General features: G+C 39.5%; 2 protein-coding genes across 3 annotated transcripts in view; both read left to right on the top strand.

Annotated features, from left to right (window-relative positions):
• Positions 1-12,262, top strand: part of PI4K2B (phosphatidylinositol 4-kinase type 2 beta) — a 32,378-nt gene extending 20,116 nt beyond the window's left edge. Inside the window, exons 8-10 of the mRNA XM_074349671.1 lie at positions 2,849-2,982; positions 3,553-3,612; positions 9,866-12,262. Of these exons, the coding sequence (XP_074205772.1) occupies positions 2,849-2,982; positions 3,553-3,612; positions 9,866-10,039 (368 nt within the window). The 3' untranslated portion in view covers positions 10,040-12,262. The remainder of the gene's footprint in view (positions 1-2,848; positions 2,983-3,552; positions 3,613-9,865) is intronic.
• A 9,185-nt stretch (positions 12,263-21,447) lies between these two features.
• ZCCHC4 (zinc finger CCHC-type containing 4) overlaps positions 21,448-24,139 on the top strand; it is a 42,073-nt gene continuing 39,381 nt past the window's right edge. Inside the window, exons 1-3 of one of the 2 annotated variants that reach the window (XM_010963041.3) lie at positions 21,448-21,812; positions 22,552-22,670; positions 23,686-23,768. In XM_010963041.3, the coding sequence (XP_010961343.3) occupies positions 21,623-21,812; positions 22,552-22,670; positions 23,686-23,768 (392 nt within the window). In that variant the 5' untranslated portion in view covers positions 21,448-21,622. The remainder of the gene's footprint in view (positions 21,813-22,551; positions 22,671-23,685; positions 23,769-24,139) is intronic. The other variant, XM_010963040.3, reaches the window with a different exon arrangement.

The raw sequence follows: 24,139 nt of genomic DNA, 5'->3' as shown, positions 1-24,139 counted from the left end.
CTCTGGGATTTTATCTTGTGCCTCAGGCTGGGAGATATTCCTCTGCCACCTCATGTTGTCTACCTTTCTATTGGTATTTTTAGGCAGGTTAGTTACATTCCTCGACTTTGGAGAGGTGCCTCTCTGTGGGATACATCCTGTGTGTCCCAGCAGTATGCTTCTCTCTGTCACCCAAGGGCCAGTGTCCAGCCTGTCCCAGGGTAGAGTCTGGCCTGTGTTAGTGGACTCCTTCCACAGGCTTTGTGATTATTATTTTCTCATTGCTGGCATCTGCCCCTGGTGGATGAGGCTGGACTAGAGGCTTATGCAGGTTTCCTGGCAGGTGTTGGTGCCTGCCCACTGTGGGGTGAAGCTTGTTCCTGGACCTCAGGTAGGTAGGGCTGTGTCTAGGGTTATGTCTAGAAGTGTTTGTGGCTCAGGAAGTCTGCTGATAGGTGGGGCTATGTTCCCACCCAGTATATTGTTTGATCTGAGGCTTCCCAGCCCTTAAGCTTATAGGCTGTTGGGTGGGGCTAGGTCTTGGTGTGAATGATCCAATCAAGATGTCAGCTTCCAAGAAAGCTCATGTAGATGAACACTCCCGGGATGCCTGCCACCAGCTTTTATGTCCACCGGGTGAGCTGCAGCCATCCCCTACCTCCCCAGGAGACCCTCTAAAACCAGCAGGCAGGTCTGGTCCAGGTTCCTATGAAATCACTGCCTCTGCCCTTGGACCTGGCACACGCGAGACTCTGTGTATGCTTCCCGAGAGAATGAAGTGTTTCCCCCAGACCCATGGGGTTCCTGGAGTTGAGCCCCACTGGCCTTCAAAACCAGATGTCCTGGGGTCCCCTCCTTCTGCCAATGCCAGAACCCTGGGCTGGGGAGCCTGATGTGAGGTTCAGAACTCTCACTCCTGTGGGAGGGCCTCTGCAACTTAATTATTCTTCAGCTTGTGGGTTACCCACCCGGGGAGTTTGGAGCCCAATTATATCGCGAGCATACCCCTCCGACCATCCCACTATGGTTCTCTCTTTATGTTTCCAGTTGAAGAAGATCTGTTTTGCTTGGTTCCAGTTTTTTTTTTTTTCCAATGGTTGTTTAGCAGTCAGTCGTGGTTTTGTTGTAGTCTTGAGGAGAAGCGAACTCGTGGTCCTACTACTCTGCCATCTTTACCAGAAATTCTTATTTATATACTTCTCTGAGATTCTTTTAATAGGTACACTTAACTCTGGTTTAAGTCTCAATAAACTACTGATGTGTTTGAACTTTTCCTGCTATCTTTTTTTTCTATTTACCATGAATTTCATTTTTTTCTTTTTTTCCTTTCTTGTCTTTAATTGAGCTGACTTGAAATGTCTTTCTTTTATTTCTTTCCTCTAATAGTTTGGAATCTATATGCAAATTGCATTTTAAAAGTGTCAAGTTTAAGGTGCCTACAGTACATCTGGAAATTTTTACCAAGCATACAGTTGGGGATTAAGGGTTTGGAACTTGAAAGAGGAATTGGTATTAAGGATATCATTTTAAAATGTCACCTTGGTAAGTGGAAGCCATGCAGTGTTTGCTATCACCGGGGAAATGATGGTGAGCAAATACATCACTAGGGCAATGTGAGGTACATAGGTACTCAATAAATGTTTCGTGAACATTTAGTAAATGAAGGCGAGAAAGGACTGAGTAAGGGAATGGTAATGTTGAAAACCAGAGGAAAAGTCAGGAAATGAGAGAAATGGCTTAAAAGACAGAAAGTGAACTTTGAGAGCAATATCTCCAAAACCACATAGAAGAGAATTTCCCAGAGGGAGGTGATAGAGAGCAGTGTGTTGCTGCAGAGACATTAGGTAGCATGAGGACTGCGATGGGCCTTCGGAGAGAAGACCGGTGGTCTTAGGGGAGAGTCTGAAAGGTGATAGTCAAAGTTGAGGGATAGGAGTTGGAAGCAGAGGCAGGCATAGCATACAGGCTTTTCTTTTATGTAATTGGTCAGGGAAAGATAAAAGGAACTTGTTCTTAGCTTCAGGGAGATGTAACCCAGAGCAAAGGCTTTCTTTGGAATGGACTCTACTTCCCACAGTGTTCAAAGAGATAGATAAAAGAGACTTAAGAAGGAATGACTCTAAAGGCAGATTTTTTTCTCCCCTCAGGGCTTTCTAAGTGGTAGAAGCCATCAAATCTGGAAGTTCTCATTGGATGTATCCACTGTAGTTCTATGGGTGATCATATTGTCAGAAACCTTACACTTTCTTGCAGGAATCTGAATCTGCATTCTGTCTAGAAGATCCTACTCCTTTATAAATCTTTGTAGTCCTGACACTGTGTAGATTTAATGGTCTTCTTGGGAGAGAACTAAGTTAGCCCAGAGTCATGGATCTTTTACCCTTCAAAGCCACTTCCCTATTTACATACTAATGATTTAAAATTTTGGAACATACACACACACAGACACAAATGAGTGGTCAGTTCTTGATAATTTGTGGCTGGAAAGGCAGGGAGACCAGTCATCTGGGGATCTGGGGATGTGAATAAATTATGGGTACCTCTCAATTTCCAAACACAGAAACCAGAGATTCAGATATAGTTTTTGATATAGGGCTGTTTGAGATAGACTCATTATCAAAACTGTTTACTGTTTAAAACTCAGAAACCTAACTAGTTCAGTTAATACCTTACTGTATTTTACTATCTGAATTAACCATCCAAACTTAGAAATCTGAATGATTTAGATGGCAAAGAATAATTGTTCTCTCTGATAACCTTTCTCCTTTTTTTTCTTTTTTAATCTAGGAATTGTAGGAAAAAAACAGGGTAATGTGGATCGAAATAAACCATTTCCCCCCACTTATAAGACTACTTTTTTTTTTATTAGATCCATTTCACTGGGCTTGGCTTCCTCAAGCAAAAGTTCCTTTTTCTGAAGAAATAAGAAACTTGGTTCTACCATATATTTCTGACATGAACTTTGTGCAAGATTTATGTGAAGATCTTTATGAACTTTTTAAGGTAAATAAATTTTTAGTTTTACTTTTTGCAGAAAATTAAATAAATCTTAAGAGATATTTTCCTAATAGAGCTAATTTGTAATTTATTGCTTCTGGTATCACTGCTTGCAGTAGGAACCCAATATAACAAAGAAATTAGCAATTTTACTTTATAGGAACATATGTTTGTGGCATTACACTATGAGTATTCTTTGAAATGAGACTACATTAAAACTTGAGAAGTTGTTTTCTTTGAAAGTTGAATTTTACAGAATTGCTCTATAAATTATAATACACGTTTGGTGACCTGCTATGATTTAATTCTCTCAAAAAAAAACCTAAACTTTTTTGTCTGGAAAGTAATTTTAGATCTGTTCTGGAACAAGTTGGAGTATAAATAAACTATTTGTTGTCATTCTAGAGGTGTATAAAAATACATTAAGTAAAAATAATCTTTTCATGTTATTTTATCTGTTAGGAATGCTTTCTGCTGACCTCACGTGCTAAGCTGAAGAGTCCTTTTGTTTTCAGACTTTTTTTCAAAGATCTTAATTTTGGAATTATAATACTGTTTTCTTTCCTTTTATGATAGATTGACAAAAGATTTGACAAAGCCACTTTTGAAAGGCAGATGTCTGTGATGAGGGGTCAGGTAGGTCACCTTTTTAAGGTCTTGTTCATTAAGGAAAAAAAAATCTCTCTTTGAAACAGTAGTCAAGTTTTTTTCTCCACTGTGACCCAAAATGCAACTCTAATACTGTCCTTTATTCTGAACCAAAGTAGCTCACATGATTAGAGATGAAGTTGATTTCAATACTCTTTTTCTCTGTTGTCTTCTATATTAGATATTTTTTATCTTCTCGTGTCTTGTTCAGTTAGCCAGTTTGCTCCTACTGTGAATTCTTTGTCCTCATTTTGATAACTTTTCCTGGGCATTAGTATCTTTTTTCTCCTCAAATCCATTTGCTTGAATGTTTCAATACCAAGTTCTGTTTCTTGTTGACTATTTTCCTCATGGCTTGGCCTTTGTTAGAGCAATCAGTAAATAACCGTGTCAGCAAAGTTGAGCACTAATTGGGACATCAAAGTGCTGTTTGTAACTCAGTCCTCTCACCCCTTCTCACCTCCTGTAATTAGAAATACAAGGTATTAATTCCATCTGCTGGTGTGGACCTGCAGGCTGGCCTGACCTACAGGTGACATCTGGTTCTTCTACTCTATTAATAGTATTTAGATTCCAAAAGGAAGACTGGAAATGAAAATAAACTGTAGTGCAAACATGGTCTTCTTAGTGACTTACTAATTCATTTTTTCTTCCTAAAACATGCGTTTCTTTTAAGGTAGCTATTTGCTACAAACATGTGGCAAAGAAGACAAGTCTAGTTTTTGCACTGTGTATTATGTAGCATTAACAAATATATAAAATTAAATTAGATAATCATTCATTCATCAAATATTTATTGAAAGAACCAGTGCCAGAAACTGTGCTAGTGACTGAGATGAAGCAGTGAGTGAAACCGAGTTTCTCCCCTCAGGGAGCTCTTTCTCCAGTGAGGAGGTCAGGAGTCAGGGAAAAGGGGCAGATTGTTAGCTTGTTCACCTCTCTGTGCTCTGTGCACTTACACAGCACTCTGCTGGAGTCATAAGTTTTAAATAATCATAAGTTTTAAGTGAAATGACTGGAGAAGCAAGCTAGAGTCAGGTGATGGAGGGCCCTAACTGCCAGAGTACAGACTCCACAGAGAAGGGACTGGAGCGGTTAGAGAGCTAGCATAGAAAAGAGTTGTGATGGGGGAGGGTAAAGCTCAGTGGTAGAGTGCGCGCTTAGCATGCATGAGGTCCTGGGTTCAATCCCCAGTACCTCCAGTAAATAAAGAAATAAATAAACCTAACTACCCCCCACCAAAAAAGAGTTGTGATAATCCAAGTGCCCATCAGCAGACGATTGACTTAAGAAGTTGTGAGATACACACAGAGACACACACACATACACACAGACACAAACACACACAGAGGAATATTACTCAGCCATAAAAAACTGAAATATTGCCATTTGCAGCAGTATGGATGGACCTAGAGAATATTAGACTTAGTGAAATAAGTCAGACAGAGAAAGACAAATACTGTGTGATACCACTTGTATCTAAAAAATACAAATGAATCTATATACAAAACAGAGACCGAGACACAGTAAACAAATTTATAGTTACCAAAGGGGAAAGGGAAAGGGGAGGAACAAATTAGGATTTGGGGATTAACAGATAGAAACTACTGTACATAAAATAGATAACAAGGATTTACTATATAGCACAGGGAATTATACCCAATATCTTATAATAACCTATAATGGAATATAATCTGCAAGAAAAAAAAACTGAATCACTATGCTGCACACTTGAAACTAATGCAATATTGTAAATCAACTATACATCAATTTCAAAAGTTGTGATAATGACAAAGTTTTCTATTTACTAGTATGGAGAGATCTCCAGAACATAGTATGTTAAAAAATATATAATAACTAATGGTATGTATAGCTGCTTATGTATTGTGTATAATAAAAAAGGAATCAGAATGTCTTTTAAAGGGGGGAGTTGTGATAAGACTGACATTTTTGGAGAGGAGACCTTACCCTGGGTTTCCTCTGCAAACTCCCTGAAATTTTGTGCTAAATTCTGTTTATGTGTACTTTTTGGACATGGAGTGGGCAATAGAATTTATAGCTCAGCAAAAGGTATCCCTAACCCAACAAAGAACCACTGCAGACTGGACAGTAGGGTGCGGATTGGCTCAGCACACGTGTCTAGAGCCACGGAGCCTCGTGAGGAGGTGTTTTCAGTAATTCAGGCATGAACGAGGGGCTCAGATGCTGGATGACTGTAATTGTGTTGTTGAGGGTTACTACCCTAAACTATATTTGAGTTAAATTTTCAGGCATAGATAATTATGCCCTAAGCCGACATTTTTGCTTGAAACAAATTGGCTTGACTTTAGCGGTATGCTCCATCTTCTGGAATTCTCATATCCCTAAAGGTGTATCTTTACCTTAGGAATATTTGTTTTTTAAAAATAAAAGCTGTAAATAATTTTATAAGCTTTAATTGTCGATTAAGGTTAGTACATGAGGAATTTAAATTTAAATTTTAAGATGCTTATTGAAAAGGTACGGGGATGCTCCAGTTCTGAGGTCTATTACAAAGATACACCAGTGGCTATCTGCTGTTTAAGGTTTATTTATTCATATCCTGTCTCATCTACAAAGGAATAAGGTATTGTACAAATGGGTGTAATAGAATATAAAACTGACAGGATCAGGATCTGGAGAAATAAAAAATAAAATAGTACCTTGGCTATGTGTTTTGATTTTGTTTTGGTTTTTTATTTTAATTTGGTTTTGACCTTTCTGATAGCCAAAAAGAATAAGGTACCCTAACCATGTACATGATTGTGTAACTCTCTGGTTTTAGCCTTTAAAAAGAAGAAAAGCTAGTCTGAAAAATCACGTATTATTTTATATTCTAAAGTAAAAAATCAGTATTTGAAACGGAAGCTTAACAAACAAAAACAAATAACCCGTGTTTTAAGCAACGGAATTCATTATTTAGCCAATTCCTTAATTGAGTCAAAATACTTGTGTTATTTCTATCGTTTATAATTATCCCTCGAATCCTTCTCCCTTCTAATTTTGCCAATTACCGTCATGATTTGTGCTTGTACAACCAAGTCTTTTGCCCTAGTTTATGGGAAGTTTTTAGTTTTGCATACATAATCAATGACACGTTCTGATTCTTCATATAACGATGAAGACGGGAATTAGGAACTAGTGTGAAGGCATTTCTTTTAAAACTTGACTAGTGATGTTTACTAATTTAAAGATTGTGAATTTTACATTAAGTAGCAGTAGGATCATGGACAGGTTCAGTAAGAGCATTCATTTTACTCTGCCTGTGCCTGTTTGGAACACGGGACCTCAGAAGGTACTTATTTATATGAGATGTATTTCACACATGATCTGAAAAAATGGCAGAAATAATAGTTTTATTAATCCACAGTGAACTTGTATTCAGTGGTTTTAACCAGAAGCTCATTTGAATATTCAATAAAAACTGATGTTAAAAAAAAATGAAACTAACACTTTTATACTTCCTGAGTACTGGATTCTTTATTAGGTATTTTTAAGTTTGTTATTATTTATCCTCATAACATCTCTACATAGTTATCTGCATTTTATAAGTAGGCTCAAAAGGGTTAACATGTTGTATCTGTTTAATAAGGGAGTCTGGCTAAATGGCACGTGTGGCATTGCCTCTGCCTGGAGCCCTTATCAGCTCTTCTCTGAACTTAATGATCTGCTAAGTGGTGTCCTTATATCCTTACCTGTTTGCCCGTCCTTCTTCCACATTAGACTAGAACCATCTCTTTAAAAGCACATATGATCGCCTCTTTAGTGATTTAAAGCTCCCTTGATTCACACTAGGTGCAGGCTCATTTCCCGACTTTGAGCATTCTACCGTCACAATCTGCCTCCATCCACCACACCTGCCTTTACCCCTCATTGGCAGCCTCCCCTAAGCCTAGCCATTTGTCACTGTCCTGTCCCATTTCCCCTTGCCCTGTGGGGCCCTTGTGTGCACTGTTATCTCCCCTCAGTGCCTTTTCCTCTTCGTCAGGAGAACGGTATTTTTCCTTCAAGCTCCACCTCTGTGTTCCTAGGCTCCTCCCGCCGCTCAGGGAATTCTGATTTCCACAGCACACCCTGGGAGTACCAGGGTCACATTTCATTCAGAAATCTGATGTTAAAACAGCACATTGGGTGTAGTACTATTGAAAAATAGCTTAAAACCAACAAGAAATTAAAATATATGCAGTTCTATGTAGCTAGTTCAGTAATTTTCATGCCCACTAAAATTTGCGGACCAGTGAACCAGTCTAGAGGAAAGCAAAGTCTACATGCAGAAGTCTGTGAGCTCACACCATCTGCCCTCAACCTAAGTGTCACATCCCTACCACGTAATCAAACGTGGCATTGATGGAGAATTCTGAAGTGTTTCTCCTTGCCTGCAGTGTTTTGTCTATTTCTAAAAATAATCTTCTTTGATTTAAATATATAGTAACGTATTTATTCTCTGAGAAATGAAAAAATGGGCAGTATGTACAGAAGGGGATCAGATTTTACAGTCAGAGCATAGATCCACTGTTGCTGAAGTATCTGTCACTCTCCACTCCAGCTGTTTGTTCGTGTGGCTGTTTGTTTCTAGAATGTGAGTACTTTATGAGCTCAGATGGTTTTCTTCCCTCCTATTCACTCTTCTCCCCTCCCCAACAGTGCATGCTAGTCAGTGTTTCTTTAGTAAGTAAATGCAAGATTATCAAGTATCTCATCAATTTCCAAAGAAATATTAATTTTTAGGGTAGTATTAAGACTGAATAATTTTTGCTATTATATATTTGAAAAATTTTAATCGTGTTTCATTTTCTTTGTACCATTTGTTTTCTAGATTCTCTACAACAGTCATGTGTTATTTTTAGAGTTAGGAAAATGTTGGATATTAGTTAAATTAGTATGTTTATACTAACATATTTAGAATAGAATTTTTAAAATCAAAAGAGGAGACCAACCAGAATATTTCATTCCTTAGCCATAGTGGTACCCACATTTTATTTTCATGGCAAAAGCAATGCTTATAAATGTAAATTTTATAAGTTATTTTTGTCTTGTTATCCAAATGCAACCAGCCTAGAAGATTTTAAAGGAAGAACTTAAATTAAGTGATCTTAAAACATAAATACAATGAGTAACTACTATTGCTAGTGAAGGTTTATTTCCCTGATGTGTTAAATACTTCAGATCTTCCAGGACGTAAACCATCTAGTTGACACTATTCAAAATGTTACAAAGTTTATTTTTTTGGCTCTGTGTTGAAATCTTTATGCTTATCACTATTAAATGGTCTTTACAATAACTAGTAATATGCCCACCATCTGTATATAAGATAACTTTCAGAAACCTAAAGGAGACCTTATTTCTAAAGTATACAACTAAGGGAATTTTCTACTTGATATGCAGGGGAAAAAAAGAAAATGGATTATTAAATTTTTATTTAAACAGAGTAGGCTGTAAGCTGTGCATTGAGTTTCATAACCTTATTTACATGTGCAAGTAGCAATTCCAATAGTGTATTTAAACATGGAAGGTAATGCATTTTACTATTCCTAGTTTTATTTATTTTTAAGAGTAAACTCTTAAATAAAACTTTATTTCAAATGCTACCTTCCCAAATTCTCTTAACCCGTTTGCCCTGCATCGTGCTTTCCCATAGCACTTTTTCCTTCTAATACATGGTACAGTTGACTTGTTCATGATGTTTATTGACTCCTCCCCTGCTAAAATGTGAGCTCAGTGAAGGCACAGAATTTGTTTCTTTTTTTGTTTGTTTTGCTGTTATATCTCCAGCACTTAGAACAGAGCCTAGCACGTAGTAAGTATGCAATAAATATATTTGTTGAATAAGTGGGTAAGGCAGGTATTTAGTTAAAACCAAACTTTTTAGACCAGTATTTGTTGGATCCAGTGTCAAATAGAGTACTGTGTGGAACCAGTCACTTTATTCCATCTCTAACCCCAATGCTCCTGGATATACGTGCATTCTAAAATACTGCAAAGTTACCAGCTGGCAAAAATCATTAATTCTAAGTTTGTGCATTTGTGTGTTTATGTGTTTGTGTATGTATAAGCATACACATTCACATAATAGATATTTGTAGCAGTTACTCCTCATCACAGTCTCTACTGGGCATAAATGGATGAAATAAAAATTACAATTATGAAACAATGGTTAAAATAATGTCAGTGAACCGAATGTTTTGATCTTTTTTGAGCTGGTGAAAATCTCTTCTTTGCACAGATCTTAAATCTTACTCAGGCACTGAGAGACGGGAAGAGCCCTGTCCAGCTGGTACAGATGCCTTGTGTGATTGTGGAACGCAGTCAAGGTGGAAGTCAAGGCCGGATTGTGCACCTCAGCAACTCATTCACGCAGACTGTCCACTGCAGGAAGCCATTCTTTTCCTCCTGGTAGCAGATGCACGAGTGAGAAAAACAAACTATTTGGCATTTTCATGTTGTTAAAACATGACAGTGGTGTGATCTCTGTTAAGAGCTCCAGTTGCCAAAACCTCATATAATACATTTTAACAGTACTCAAAGTTTACAGTTTCTTTGTCCAAATATTAAATTTCTATTTCAGGGAAGAAGTGATGTATCTCTTACATCATATTTTTGTAGAAAAATTGTATTTTATGTTGTTGATGTTAGTTGAAGAGGTGATTTCATAGTTTACACATTCTGAAACGACTGTAATTACTTTAGAATCCCAAACCAAAAAATGAGGTGTGTGTTGACTTTGAATACAGTAACTTTTTATGTACCTTTTAAACACTGAGAAGAATGTTCATGTTAACTCGTCTTACATTATATAAGGCCTTTCAGGTTGAAACTGCTCTTAGAAACTTTAATAGAGTAGTTAATAGAAAAATAGGTAAGAATAAAGCAATGTTGCCTTAATTTTAAAAGCTGCTATTTTAGAACTTGAATAAATGCTCTTAAAGTAACCATTATTAGGGACCAGAAAATTACATTTTGTTTAAGTTACAGATGACCATTTTCTCTTTTTTGTACTTCAAAGTATTTTTGGTCAATTAGTTTGTTATAGTGAGGGAAAAAATCTTAAGGTTATCTCCCTTTCTAAAAAAAAAATAGAAACACTAAACAGACTTGAGGGGAATAATATGAAATTAAGATAGATCCCTAATATTTTGAAATTCCAAAATATCGTTAAAAATTCCCTTCTGTTTCTTGCATGGAATCAGTACCTCATGCAGAGTCAGTTAGTACCTCAGAGTACTGACTGATTCAACTTAGTATTTCCGTTAGCGTTCAACTTCACTGAAAGGTAAACCGTAACTCAAACCGTATATTGGATTGCATTTTTGGAGTCCTAGGACATAACCTCTTAAAAATAATAGTAGTATTGTAGGGTACTTGAAATTACTGATGTTATTATAATTACAGTCACCTTTTAGAGTATCAGCCCCAATCAAAGGGGAACATGACAGAGCTAACTATAAAATCATTTTAATTTGATTTTGAGTATCAGTATGTCTGACATCCTGGGTATCTGTAGCACTTTTAACTCATCAAGTGATTTAAGTTGAGATGAGCCCAGTGTGAAGATTTGATCCCAAAGAAGCTTCATTCTCTTCTCCGCTTCAAAGAAATAACATCACCCCATGTACTAAACTGGGCAATTTGGCCTTTTGTTTTTTAAGCATTCTGTCCTGTAATTTTTAAAGTTATTTTTGTGTAGAAAGTATTTCCTGAAGTTGAAATTAGGATGGAAGTCAGATGTGCCGTCATCTCTCCCCTCACGCCTTTCCCCTGGCCTTCGTGGATGTGATGCGTGAGAACACTGTCCTGGTAGACGTCCGCCAGACGCCGTGCTCGCCTCCCTCCCTGACTCTCCGTGCTCTTAATGTTGAGATGATGGAAAATGGACTGGAAATTCAAAACTCAAGCTACTATCTTTAGATGAATACTAGTAATTAAAACGTGCCTTTTGAGGGTGTATTCTTATTGAAATAAGTTGTTATGATGTGGGTACTGCTTTCATCAGTTTTTTTCAGTATTTTGAGGATTGCTATATTAATTTTTATAGTGGAAACTTAGTGAGTTGCTTCTGTTTTATATCCTAAAATTAAAATAGTGTGGAAATATTTTTAAATGGCCTGACCAGGCCAAAAGGGTAAAGTTGAAATATTTAAGATGTGATTACAAGTCAGAGTACATTGCTTATATTTCGTAAATTTTCATGAGCTTCATTCTTATTTAAATATTGGGTTAATTTTTTCAGCGAGTATATTTATAGTGTCAAACATGGTAGACTAAAGGTAATAAAAATAACTGTCTTAAGATTAGACTTCTCCTGAAGTATGTCTATGGAATATTTAGAATGCTTGTGAACACATTTATGTTTATAAATGATGCCAAACCACCATTTTCTTACTTCATGTATTAGTATAGTTTAATTCTTGGTCATTCCAAAAGACATGGTTAACTGGAATCTTTATAATTAGAGACATTTTAATTCTTATTTAAATATATGCTGCCTTATTCTCCCCCAAATTTGTCAACAGTTGACGACTCTGGAAACATGTTTTTGCAGTTCTGAAAACAATTTGATTCAGGAAAATTTTTTTTAATTTGAAGTTTTGTACTAAAGGAATTAAAACCTTATTAAAAACAACAGTGACCAGTTCTTTGATCAGATTATATCTTAAATCCTTCCACAGATACATGAAGGGACAGGCAGCATTTTATGTTTTACAGTCGACCTTCTTTCCCAAAGTTTCTCGGGCAGCTGTAGAGTTGTGGGAAGATTCTCCCGTGTTGTCCCTCTGTTTCCAAGCCTCTCATGTGGTTAGTTTGGTTCCACGTGACTGTGTTCTGGCCAGTGAGATGTGGGGATAAGGGATCTACGTGACTTCCAGACCTGGCAGTAAAACTCACTGCATCACAACCAGTGGTCATGGTTGGCCACTCTCTTGCCTTCCCATTTGGCTATAAACAAAGAACTTGCAAAGTGGAAGCAGCCAGAGCACATGAGTCACTTCTTGGAAACGTACCAGGAGAGCGCGCTGACTGCGCTGGACTGTGACGTGAGCAAGAAACAGGTGCTTGTGTTTAGTCACTAACATTTTTTGCATTTATTTGTTAAAACTTGCTGTAGGCCTATCCTGAGCATTATAGTGTAAATATAAAAATACAAACCATTTTAAAACAAAAAATCAAAAACCAATCATAGGAGGCTGGATGGCAGCAGCAGTGGATAGTTTTTTTAATCCCTAGTCCCCATCAAGCAGCTAGGATAGCAAAAGAGAAATCACAGTGATTCCATCTTCACCAACCTTTTTTTAAAGGCTGTATCTCCAAATACAGTCGCATGGGGGTTAGGGCTTCGGCATATGAATTTTGGACGGGGACACAATTCAGACCAAAACACTACCCGAAAGAAAAGGCTTTTAAGCACCCCCAGATGCATTACTCTCCCTGAATGTGACCAGGACCAGCCTCTACCTCAGCCATTACTGCAGTCCCAGCCACCTCCTGGTCTTATCCCAGATGGAAGGCTGAAGTAATAGGAACACCCATCTGTAAATATTTCCTGTAGTGAGGCCTGAGAGGCATTCTTCTTAACGTGTAGGACCTTTCAACCTGGATTTGTCATAATTCTTTTGATAACTGAGATAAATGTCTTGCTTACTACTGGGCTCTTGGTTCTGTTCCACATAGTCATGTACTGGAACAGCCCATTCCTCAGTCACGGCAAATACATGAGTTTGCTTTAGCCCTTTATTGTTTCCTAAAATCCCAGCTCCTGAATGGACAACAGTTTGTGTGACGGATATAAATCACTCACTGAGTTCAACGAACATTTGCTGAGTACTCATTGCATGCCAGATTCTCCAAAAGGCAGTAGGAATACAAAAATCAGTAAAATACAATTTAGGTCTTGGATTCGCTCTTTAGATACTGCTCCAAGGCAGAAGGAAAACCGGGAAATGATAACAGATCAAAATAAAGTATTTTCTAGGGAATAATGTCTTAATCTTCATGTGTGCACATTTCTACCTTTGCCTCTTAGACTGTAAATTCCTTGCACACAGGGAAGGGAAACTAAATGCTTTGTAAACAAAATGCTTCACTGACTTTGACGTGAGCTCTCAACATTTTTCTTATGTATAATAGAAGCATATTTTCAATATCTAGATTCCTGTTGCATTGTGGAGTGTGTGGCTTTCATTCAACCTCTTAATATATTTAATCTGTTCTTTGGAGGAAAGGGAGTAACTGGTCTCCAAAAATGGTTGTCCTCACTTCCTTCCCTCTTTGTAAGCATGTACTTTTCCACCTATCAGGAAGTGGAATCCACCTCTTGCCCTTTTCAGTCTGGGCTGGCCTTGCAGCTGGCTTTGACCATCAGAATGTAATGAACGTGCAGTGATGCTATTTTGGGGCTTAGCCTTTAAGAAGCCTGGTAGCCCCCACTCAGCCTGGGAAGTCAGCTGCCAAGTAAGAAGTCCAGCTATCCAGAGTCCACCATGCTGTGAGGACGCCCAGGCTAGCCATGTTGAGAGGCTGCATTGAAAGAGAGGAGGGGATAAGGTCATTCTACTTACCACAGAATCGTCTCTCTTAAGAAAATTAACAAAAAACCCTACTTATATAAACCATTTTCAAATATCTTCTGTTTTTCACCAAATATATATTTTACAGCTATACCACTCTGAGTTGAGATTCAACCAAGTTTTATACATTGCATTTGTTTGTTCTATCTTTTAATTTGGGACAGTTCCTTCACTTTTCCCGTGACATTAACCCTGGGGATATCCGCCATTCTGGATTTGTCTCATAAGACTTCTTAGTATTCAATTTCATCCTCTATCCCCTGTATTTCCTATAAACTGGGAGTGAGATCTAAAAGCTTGAACAGTTTCAGGTTAAACATTTTTGGCAAGAATATTTCATACCTACTTCATATTGTGTTTATAGCAGAAGTCAGATAAGAGAGATTTAATTTTTATTGAAGAATTCATCATGGTAGAGGAGGAAGTCCCCAAAAAGCCAGAGAATTGTGGCAGCAGGAAATCTCTTCACAAAATCAGAAAATATCCTCATTTACAGAGTGTGGTTAGATCACCCGCATTTCTTTGAAAACCTAATTCTTGTCCCACGTTTTTCATCAGTGAGTTTTTCTTAATTAGGCCTCCTTGATGATGATGATGATGAGTTGGTTTCCATCAAGCAAATGTACTAATTTGTCACAATATCAAAAGATTATTGTCCTAGATGGTAGTAATTAAGCACGAAGTCTCAGGAACAAAACACTTAACTTGGAACAAAGTCATGTTTGACTCCTGCGAGCTTTCCTTCATTGCGAGCAATTGTGCTTTCACTCAGTGCTGAGAAGGTCGCTAAGTGTTAAGTGGAACCACGGCTTGAACTGTGAAAGCATGTAACAAAAATACATTTGTCTAAGCAAGTTGCATTATTAATCATTTTATCCAGTAGATTTTAACCTGCTTCAGAATCCATGTAAGGAGTTCTTTGAGGAAATAAATCCTTAAGCTTTAAAGTTTCTGTTCTAGCACTAAGTAAGACAACAGATGTCACTTTTGGCTATAAATTTACTTATGTCCTAATATTGCTTATTTTTAATAAATAGAAGGTGGGTCAAAATTCTCTTTTGACTAAGAGTTTGAGTAGACCTGTATTTAAGTAGTATTTGCAGTAGACCTGTATTTAAGTCCTGACTCTGCCCCTCTCCATGTCCTTGGGCGGATCTTGCAACCTCCCAGACTAGCCTTCTCTCCACGTGTAAAATACGTGATAATGCCAGCTTCAGAGGTTTATGACAGGGGCGAAATAACGTGTATGTATTTTGTGAAAAGTGCGGTACAAATTCTGTTAGTTACAGATTCAGCTTCTATCCAAGCAGCTGTCTATGTGTATTAATGGCGCTTTGGGAGTTTTGGTTTTAGATGATGAAATAAAGCGTACATCTGTGCTTATGGGTTTGGATTATTGCATAAATTTCTAGATTGGATATCATCTTTCCCGGAGCAGGGTGCCAGATTTGGAATCAAAGGCTATTTTAAAGTTTTCTGTTGTGTGACACCCGAGGGGTTGATCTGGCTTTGAGAAGAAAAGGCACCTGAGGTCACTGGGTAATAGTAAGAGATTTATCCAAACCTGAGTCCCTGAGAAACTAAGCGACATTTCAAAAGGTATTTGTTCAGAATCCTGACATCCAGTTCCAGCCAGTGAAATGCTAATCTGGCAGTCGGTGGCTGGGGCCTCTGCAGGTCGCCTTGTGTTTTTTTTTTTAGACCTGAAAATTGAAAGCATGTGATATCAAAAAGAAGCAGCTAATCTACTCTGTATGCAAAGAGATGTGTTTATTTTTCCTCTGACTCCAGGAACCCTGGCTGCGCCTCAGCTCTGATTACACAATTTCCACCTGACAGTGAAGGCTTCTGGAACTACTGAGGCTTTCAGAAACAGTGGAAAAATCGGGTAGCCTTGTCTTCCCCAAGAGTCATAAAGTTGAATAAACATTTAGGGCTGATCCCCTGGCTGCAGGAACTGGTTTAACCAGATTCGGTGATGCTTATGCCCAGATGCCTGTCAGGGTAAATATAATCTCCTTTAATCTCGGTGTGGCGTTGGGAACAATCCAGAAATCTGTTCTAACTTTCACGTGTTTGTTTTAAATTGCAGCGCTTATAGGCAATCAGAAACTGCCTTTAAACCCAGGCACTGGTTTAAACTGAGGTCACCGCTGCTCTGGTACAGTTTCTAAGCAATTCACCATCCAGCTACACTTGCTCTCCGTGCTGTCGGTGAGTTGGAAATGAAGGAGTCCCTGACTCTCTAGCTTAAATGCTGCTCATCCGCGAGGACAGCATCCTCCTTAATATGTTTGGGGGGGGCAAACATTACTACTACCCTTAAGTTTCGAAAGTCTGTGGCCCAGAGAGGGCAAGTTGTCATCGCTGACGTGGAAATTTGAAATAATCTACAGAGGAACACGGTAGAAAAAGCCTTTGACTCTGAATGAAGAGATGAAAAGGCAGCAGACTACGCCACTCCCAAATATGCCAGTTGGGCACAAGAATGATTTGGAGATAATGGCAATTGAGAATCAGCAGATGTAAGAAAAGCTCTCTGCCCTCCCCTTATTTGCCTAAAAAGCAAGACGTAATCTGTAAAGATATCCCCATTCCCCCACCCCCAACTTCCCTCTGTACCAAGAAGAACAGAAGTTAATCCCTAGTTTCGATTCTAGACCCTTATTTACCTTTAGTTTCCCCATATCCTTGCCTTCCCCAAATTTGTCCCTCACAGGAGCTCAAAGTCCTTTTCATGTTTTGTCATGTCTCTAAAAATGTGCTGTTCTCCTATCAAGATGCTGTATAAGTGCAGGTTCTAACACCTCTTTGAGGTGCCCCCCTCCGAGTGCTCCCACGTGCATGCCTGATACACGTTTATAAATGTCTGCTTGTTAGTTTTATTTTTTGTAGGGCTTCAGTTGGAGAACCCAAGATGGGTAGAGGAAGGAGAATTTTCTTCCTTCCCTGCAAGATCAAGTAGACTCTAGTGGAGGTTCTAGTCATACTTTGGGGAGGTTATTTGTGTTTCCAGTTAATGTATCTGTGCGTGTATGTATATGTATACGTATGTATGTGCAGGTGTGTGTGTTTACTTACTTAGCTAACAGTGCTACAACTTATAAAGTTCTTACTCTGCCATGTAGCTGTTAGGACACTGCTCCTTTTTTTTTCTAAAATGTGTTTGTTGGGATGGTTTCCCATTCATCTTTTGAGGGGGGTAACTAAATTTGTTTGTTTATTTAGTGGAGGTACTGGAGATTGAACCCAGGACCTCGGGCATGCTAAGCATGCACTCTACCACTGAGCTATACCCTCCGACCCCTTCTGTAAAATTATTCTCTTTGGATTTCCAGTAAGTTCTATTTCCCCTTGGCTCCGTAGACTTAGGGGTGGAAATAACTTCCTACCGTTAATCACCCTCAGGGAATGCACATTCCCTGGGTAATTGAACTTAACTCTGGTAAACTGTCCCCTCACAAAACTTTCTTCAATTACCCAACGTGAGCGCACCATCTGTTTCCTGCCAGGATCCTGCATGTCACACGTGTGATCTCATTTCATTCTTCCTGCCAACCAGAAGCGATGGGTATTATTACCCTCTTCGTACACCTGAGAAAGGCTCAGAAATGCTAAACAACTGGCCTGAAGTTACATAATTAACTTGTAAATGGTAGGGGCAGGACTCAAAGGGAGGTGTGCGTGACTCAGGGACCCCTTCACCAGACTGAAGCACACTGAATTAGCCACAGGGTCCCAAATTTTCCCCTTTGTCCTCTTCTCATAAAGAATACTTTGCCAACCCGCATGAGTCTCTTAAAATGAAATCCATTAATAATGTAATCTATCCAAACACCTCATTTCAACTAAGATGCACAAAATATTTTAAAATAAAAGGATAGTTACAATAAAACATGTATTTCACATATGAATGCTCAGCATGACCACATTATTATATTACAATGAAGCTGTCAGATGCACCTACCTTCATGATCATGAATACACTTGGATTTAAGATAAGTAAGACAAAATTGTTTTTTTTTTTCCTTTATATATGACTTTTTGAAATCAGAGCTAAATTCGGATATTCATGTAGAATCACTCAGGTAGATTAGGTTTTGCTCACAAATATTCACCGTCTCCCCGCCACCTCCGTGGGGAGAGTGTTCTTTTCCTCCCCCCCACACCCCCCAGACCTTGGGCTTGCCAGTGTGGTCTGCCCTGGCCAAGTGGCATAGCAGCAGGCAAGGCTGAACTAAGGTGTGAAATGCGCTGGGCAGGGGGCCTTGCCCACCTGGGTCCCTGCCATTCTCATGCTGCCCCTCCAGCCTGGGCCCATGATGAGATATAGGGAGCAGACCTGAGCCCAACTCACGCTCGGAGAAAGCCCCGCTGACCAGGCGTCAAGCGGAACTGCCCCGCTGAGCCCCGCCTGCATCCGCCAACCCCTCGCTAACCCACAGATGTGCGGGGGAGAACGATGTGTTCTAAGCCACCGTGTTTTAGAATGATTTATTATGTGTGAAGAAACTGCTGACAGATGCAATCATCATGAAGGTAACGGCTTTAAAGGTGGATACAGATGGGATGTACTGGGGATTCAAGGAACATGAGCCATGTTGCTGTTGATCACGTGAGTTTTCCACAATGGTGAACAATTTTTTTTTTCCTGGACAACGCACAGTATAATTTCTCTTTAATACAGACAGTGGTTGCATACCTGTCATATTCAGATATATGAAAACTGCAAGTAACTACTTTGTGAAAAGTTAGAGTCTAGATTTAAAAACTATAAACAGGTTATTCATCTACATAAAATGTCTTTCCAGATTAGAAAAGTTGTGCAGAGCCTAGAGTAATTAATTCTTCATTGCACAGGACTGTCCTAACACTTACAGACCACTTAGCACACAGCCCCTGTCCTCCAAATTCCAATAGTGCCTCCCAGCCCCTGTGCCAACCAAAAACACCTCCTGGCATTTTCAAAATGTGCCCCTGGGAGGTGGCACAGCCCTTGTTGGAATCACTAGATGAGATGACTCAGTGTTTCCTTCCAGCTCAAATATTCTCAGATTTTCTGAGTCTGATTTTAGTTGTCATTCAATCAGTGAATATGTACTAAATGTCTGTTATGTGCCAGCATCGTGGATATAAGAATAATACACAACCTTTGCTCTCAAAGGGCTTACGGTGTAGAGGGAAGCACAAACCAGCAATCAGGCAATTCTCATGTACAGCGATGAGCGGTACCAGTGCTGGATGGTCAGGATGCTACAGGAGGACGTCCATAAGAGGAGCATCTAACCTAATCTTGGGGCTCAGGAAAGGCTCTCCCAGAGGAGGTGATGTCTAAGCAGTCATAAGAGAGGTCTGGTTATTAATTAAGCAAATAGGAGTAAGAGGTGAACAGAGGGGAAGGAGTAGGCAGCATGCTCTTTCCCTGAAGCAAGGACCTGGATGACTTATCTGCGGAGATTGTTGAGGGAGCACGAGCATTGAGTTGGAGGGATCTCGGTTCAAATCTGACCGCTGCTATAACCCTGAGCCGTTTTCATAGCTAAGCTTTATGAATTTCTTGCTATGTTCCAGGCACTCTGGTAAGTGCACGCTGTGGATTACTTCTTTTAATCCTCCCAACCAACAGTACCTAAAAGGGTGGGTACTATTATTATCATCCCTCTGTTTACAGAATGAGAAACTGAGGCACAGAAAGGTTAAGTAACTTGCCTAGTCTAGCAAGCGGTGGTGTGGGATTAGAACCAAGACAATCTGACTGTAGAGCCAACTTTCCTCCCCTCTCCCCTGCACAGCCTAACCTGGGATCCTGTTTCCTCAGCTGTGTGGTATGTGTAACAGCAGCTCCTGTAAGCTGATATGTAAATGAAATGTTTATATATTTAAGCACCAGGCACATTGGTAGAATATTTTTTAAAACAGTTGATTCAACTTCTGATCCTTCCATTTTCAAGGGAGGAGCAGCATACAGTGTGCGTGATTTTAGTTACAAATCTGGAGAGCATACAGTGTACGTGATTTTAGCTTGTACAAATCATGTTTTTGAAAACTGAAGTGCCATTAAAAGAAAATGTATATTAAAATTAAGTTTGATTACATGTAAGAGAAAACACAAAAAACAAGTGGCTTAAACAGACAAGGGTTTACTCTCACGTGAAAGGAGTTGAGTTTGACAGTCCAGTTTCTCCTTACTTTCTCTCAAGTTCACCTCAAGGTCCAAGATGGCTGCAGGAGCTTCAGTCTTTGTACCTGCCTTCCACAGCAGGAAGGAGCAGGGGGAAAGAATAGGAGATAAACCTCCCAGTTGAGTTGATTCCCTCAAGAAGGACTCCTGCTTAGTCTGGGATTAGGACACACTGATGATGGGGTACAACAGCCCCGCCTCTCCCTGTAAAGCAGGCAACACCACTGTGCTGGTCGTGCACCCGAGCTCCCTGAGCATCAGGCTGAGGCTGGACTCCAGCTGAAACCACGTCTCTGCCTCACTCTCCTGCTTCTCTTCCTTCCTTCCAGGTTTCTCCTTCAAAACAAACAAACAAACAAACAAACAAAACCAAAAAACAAACAAACAAAAAACTTGCGTAAGAATCAACCTGGGCTCTGCTTCTAGGAACCCCACAGTGTGTTCTTTTTTCCTGCCATAATCTGCCTCTTTATAATCTCACCCAGGTTCTACCGCGTTGAGTAATCCAGGATAAATGGAATTCTCTTCCATAGTGTAGCACCTCTATATATTTGAACACAGCTGTAAAAGAGTGATGATATGTACATACCATTTGACTGTTGACAAAGAACTCTTGTGTTCATTTTCTCTTATAATCCAGCACTCCCTCTGCTTGATGACAGATATTGCTATTTTGGGGAGGAGGCGCCAAATTCGAACATGTTTTAGTAGCATCTGCAGTTATACTCTGTGAGATGGGAGTGTGGCAAGGGTCTGTCTCAGACAGTCCTGCCGTGTCTCCCAGCTTTTCTCTGCTCAAGGATTTTGTTGTACAAACTAAAAACATTATTAGACAATAAAATAAAAAATTCATAAATTATTGCTCATATTTATAACCTCTTCAGCAAAGATCCAACATATGCAATGAAACATACATATATTTACAACCAGACCAAATCTTTGCTCTACTGAAGGGTCATCTCATCTCCCGGCTAAACTCTAACGCTAGGAGGGTACTGACAGGTGCTAAGGTGCTAAGGCTGAGGCAGAAAATAGGTGAGCTTATTGTACAGGGTCCAACGAGTTGCCTGGGAGTCGTCCCCCGCCCCCACCTCATCCCAGCCTACTCCACCTCTGGCCCGGGACCCCTGGGTGGCAGCCTCTGGCCTGCCTGGGACAGGGTTTAGAGGCGTAGCCTCAGCCTCAGCGGCCGAAGATCCTCCTAGGAGCGCGGGGGCGCTGTGAGTCACTGCGGGTCATGGAGGCGCTCTGTCTCAGCCTCGTTGGTTCGGACCGAGGCTTTCGGGACGGCGGCGGGAAGATGGCGGCCCCCAGGGACCAGCTTGGAGCCGTGGAGGAAAAGGGAAGCTCGGGTCGCCAGGGGAGCTCAGGAGTCGAGGTGGTTTTTCCCTCCGATCCCGCCGCCTCCGCCCCGCTGTGCCCTCACGGTGGGTCCGCGTTTGGGCTCAGGCTGGCTGTCAGGCGCCAAGGGGCGTGGGTTAGCCTGAAGGTGCCATGGGCTTTTAGGACTCCCGGATTTTTTATCTGCCTCTCTTCCCCACCGTGTGTGATGCCTTTCTCTGGAAGTTGTGGTTTTCCACTTAAGAAACCGTCGTAGAAAGTCCCCACAGTTGTGGTTTTGGCTCCACAGCTATTACATCTTTTTGAAGGGACGAGGCAGAGGCTAGACAAACAGGATGCATGTTACTGAGTAATTCCCATTGCCAAGTACTTGGAGATTTCATGTGTTGCTTTGCCATTTTTTCAATTAAAAAAACATTAGGGAGCAAGATAGAATGAATTCTTGCTTAGAAACCAGACCCAATTTTTCTGTAACTTGGGGGAGAAAGGGTATGTACAACTATAAAGCTCAGATTTTCACTGAAAGGATAGATGAGCAGAGGTTTCAAAGTTCTCAGTTGTTGGACCCTTCCTTGTGTCAGGACACAGGCCGTTCACCATGTGGACCGCAACTAAACTGACGATAGCATTTTCTTTCTGGAGAGACCAGTTTTGAAAACTTTTAATTTCTTAAGTAGTCAGGGCCTGAATGTCGTGACCTTAGGGGGAAAAATTACTTAGAATAGTACATTTAATTATGATAAGTTGTGCATTAAACTAAAACCAATTTTATTTAAGGGCGGTGGAAACTAGGAACTGACATGTTTTTTCCTATTCTAAAACTAGGACCCACTCTTCTGTTTGTAAAGGTGAACCAAGGGAAAGAAGAAACACGGAGGTTTTATGCCTGCTCAGCTTGTAGAGATAGAAAAGATTGTAATTTTTTTCAGTGGGAAGATGAAAAGGTATGTAAACTTTTTGGCTATATATATATATGTTTTTTTAACAGGGGAAAATCAAATTCATTATGGGCACACGGAATTCTCATGGAAATGAAGAATTCCCTATTTTAAAATTTTTGATGTGCGTGATATTTTATTGAGAATGTATAGATAAATCTTTTCAGAGATGAAGATACCATGTTTTTTGGCTGGAGAGACTGGTGTTTATATTTGCTCTGAATTTACTCTGATTACTGATGTCTTAAACTACTATCTCAAAGACTGAGTTCCCTTTAAGACTTTCTGAGATGTTATTACGGAGTTGCAAATACAGATTTCTCCCAAAAGAGTATAGGTGATGGTCATTCAAGGAAGTGTTTTAGAAAAACACTTTCTTGGGAACATTTGCATTGGACATCCTTTTATTTATTTATTTTTTAAATTGAAGTATAGTTGGTTTACAATGTTAGGTTAATTTCTGGTATACAGCAGAGTGATTCAGTTACACATGTATATATATCTAGTCCTTTTCATTATAGTCTATTACAAGATATTGAATATAGTTCCCTGTGCTATATACTAGGACCTTGTTGTTTAACAGTTTTATATATAATAGTATGCATTGAACATCCTTTATACAGCTGTTGGATGACCGATGAAGGCACTTAGAGATAGTTATGAGCTTGGTATCCTCTTGGACTCAGCTCCAATTAAAGTTTCTGAAAGTTTTAACTAGAACATTTTCAGGTTTGTTAGGTTTATTGGAAAACAGTCTTGTATGCGCCTCTTCTGCAGACTTGTTAAAATCACCAAGTGTGATTAACCTCTCAGTGCTTTAATAGTTGGTTACTGTTTCAAACCGCTCTAGGATTTTCCCAGGTTAATGTTTTGTTTTGTTTTCCCCTGAAATGAATGTTTGTTTACAACTTTGAGCTGCTTGAATTTCTGGCTTCTCAATGTCAGAATGTGATACTAGTTTTTCTAGGGTAGTAGCAAATTTGATGGTTTATTAAGTGGCTTTACTTTTGCACTCTTTCAGTTGTCAGGAGCTAGACTTGCTGCCCGAGAAGCTCATAATCAAAGATGTCAGCCTCCTTTATCCCGATCACAATGTGTGGAAAGGTACTGATGCAGTGTCATTTTTCATTTACTATCCTTTTTTTCCCCTGTGCCCTTAAGTTTAATTAATTTATTTTTATTGTGATAAAGTATATCTATAACATAAAACTTGCCAATTCAGTGGCCTTAATTACATTAACAGTGTTGTGCAACCATCACTGCTATCAATTTCCAAAACTTTTTCATCACCCTAAATGGAAACTCTGTCACCATGAAGCAGTAACTCCCTATTCCACCTTCCCCCAGTCCCTGGTAACTTCTAATCTACTTTTTGTCTGTATGAGTTTGACTATTCTAGGAACCTCAGATAAGTGAAATTATCAATATTTGTCCTTTTGTGACTGGCTTACTTCACTTAGCATGTTTTCAAGGCC

This window comes from Camelus bactrianus, chromosome 2, assembly GCF_048773025.1.
Source record: "Camelus bactrianus isolate YW-2024 breed Bactrian camel chromosome 2, ASM4877302v1, whole genome shotgun sequence".
In the NCBI taxonomy this organism is placed as follows: Eukaryota; Metazoa; Chordata; class Mammalia; order Artiodactyla; family Camelidae; genus Camelus; species Camelus bactrianus.
The sequence above is the reverse complement of the archived record's forward strand: the minus strand, read 5'-3'. Positions and strand labels throughout refer to the sequence as shown.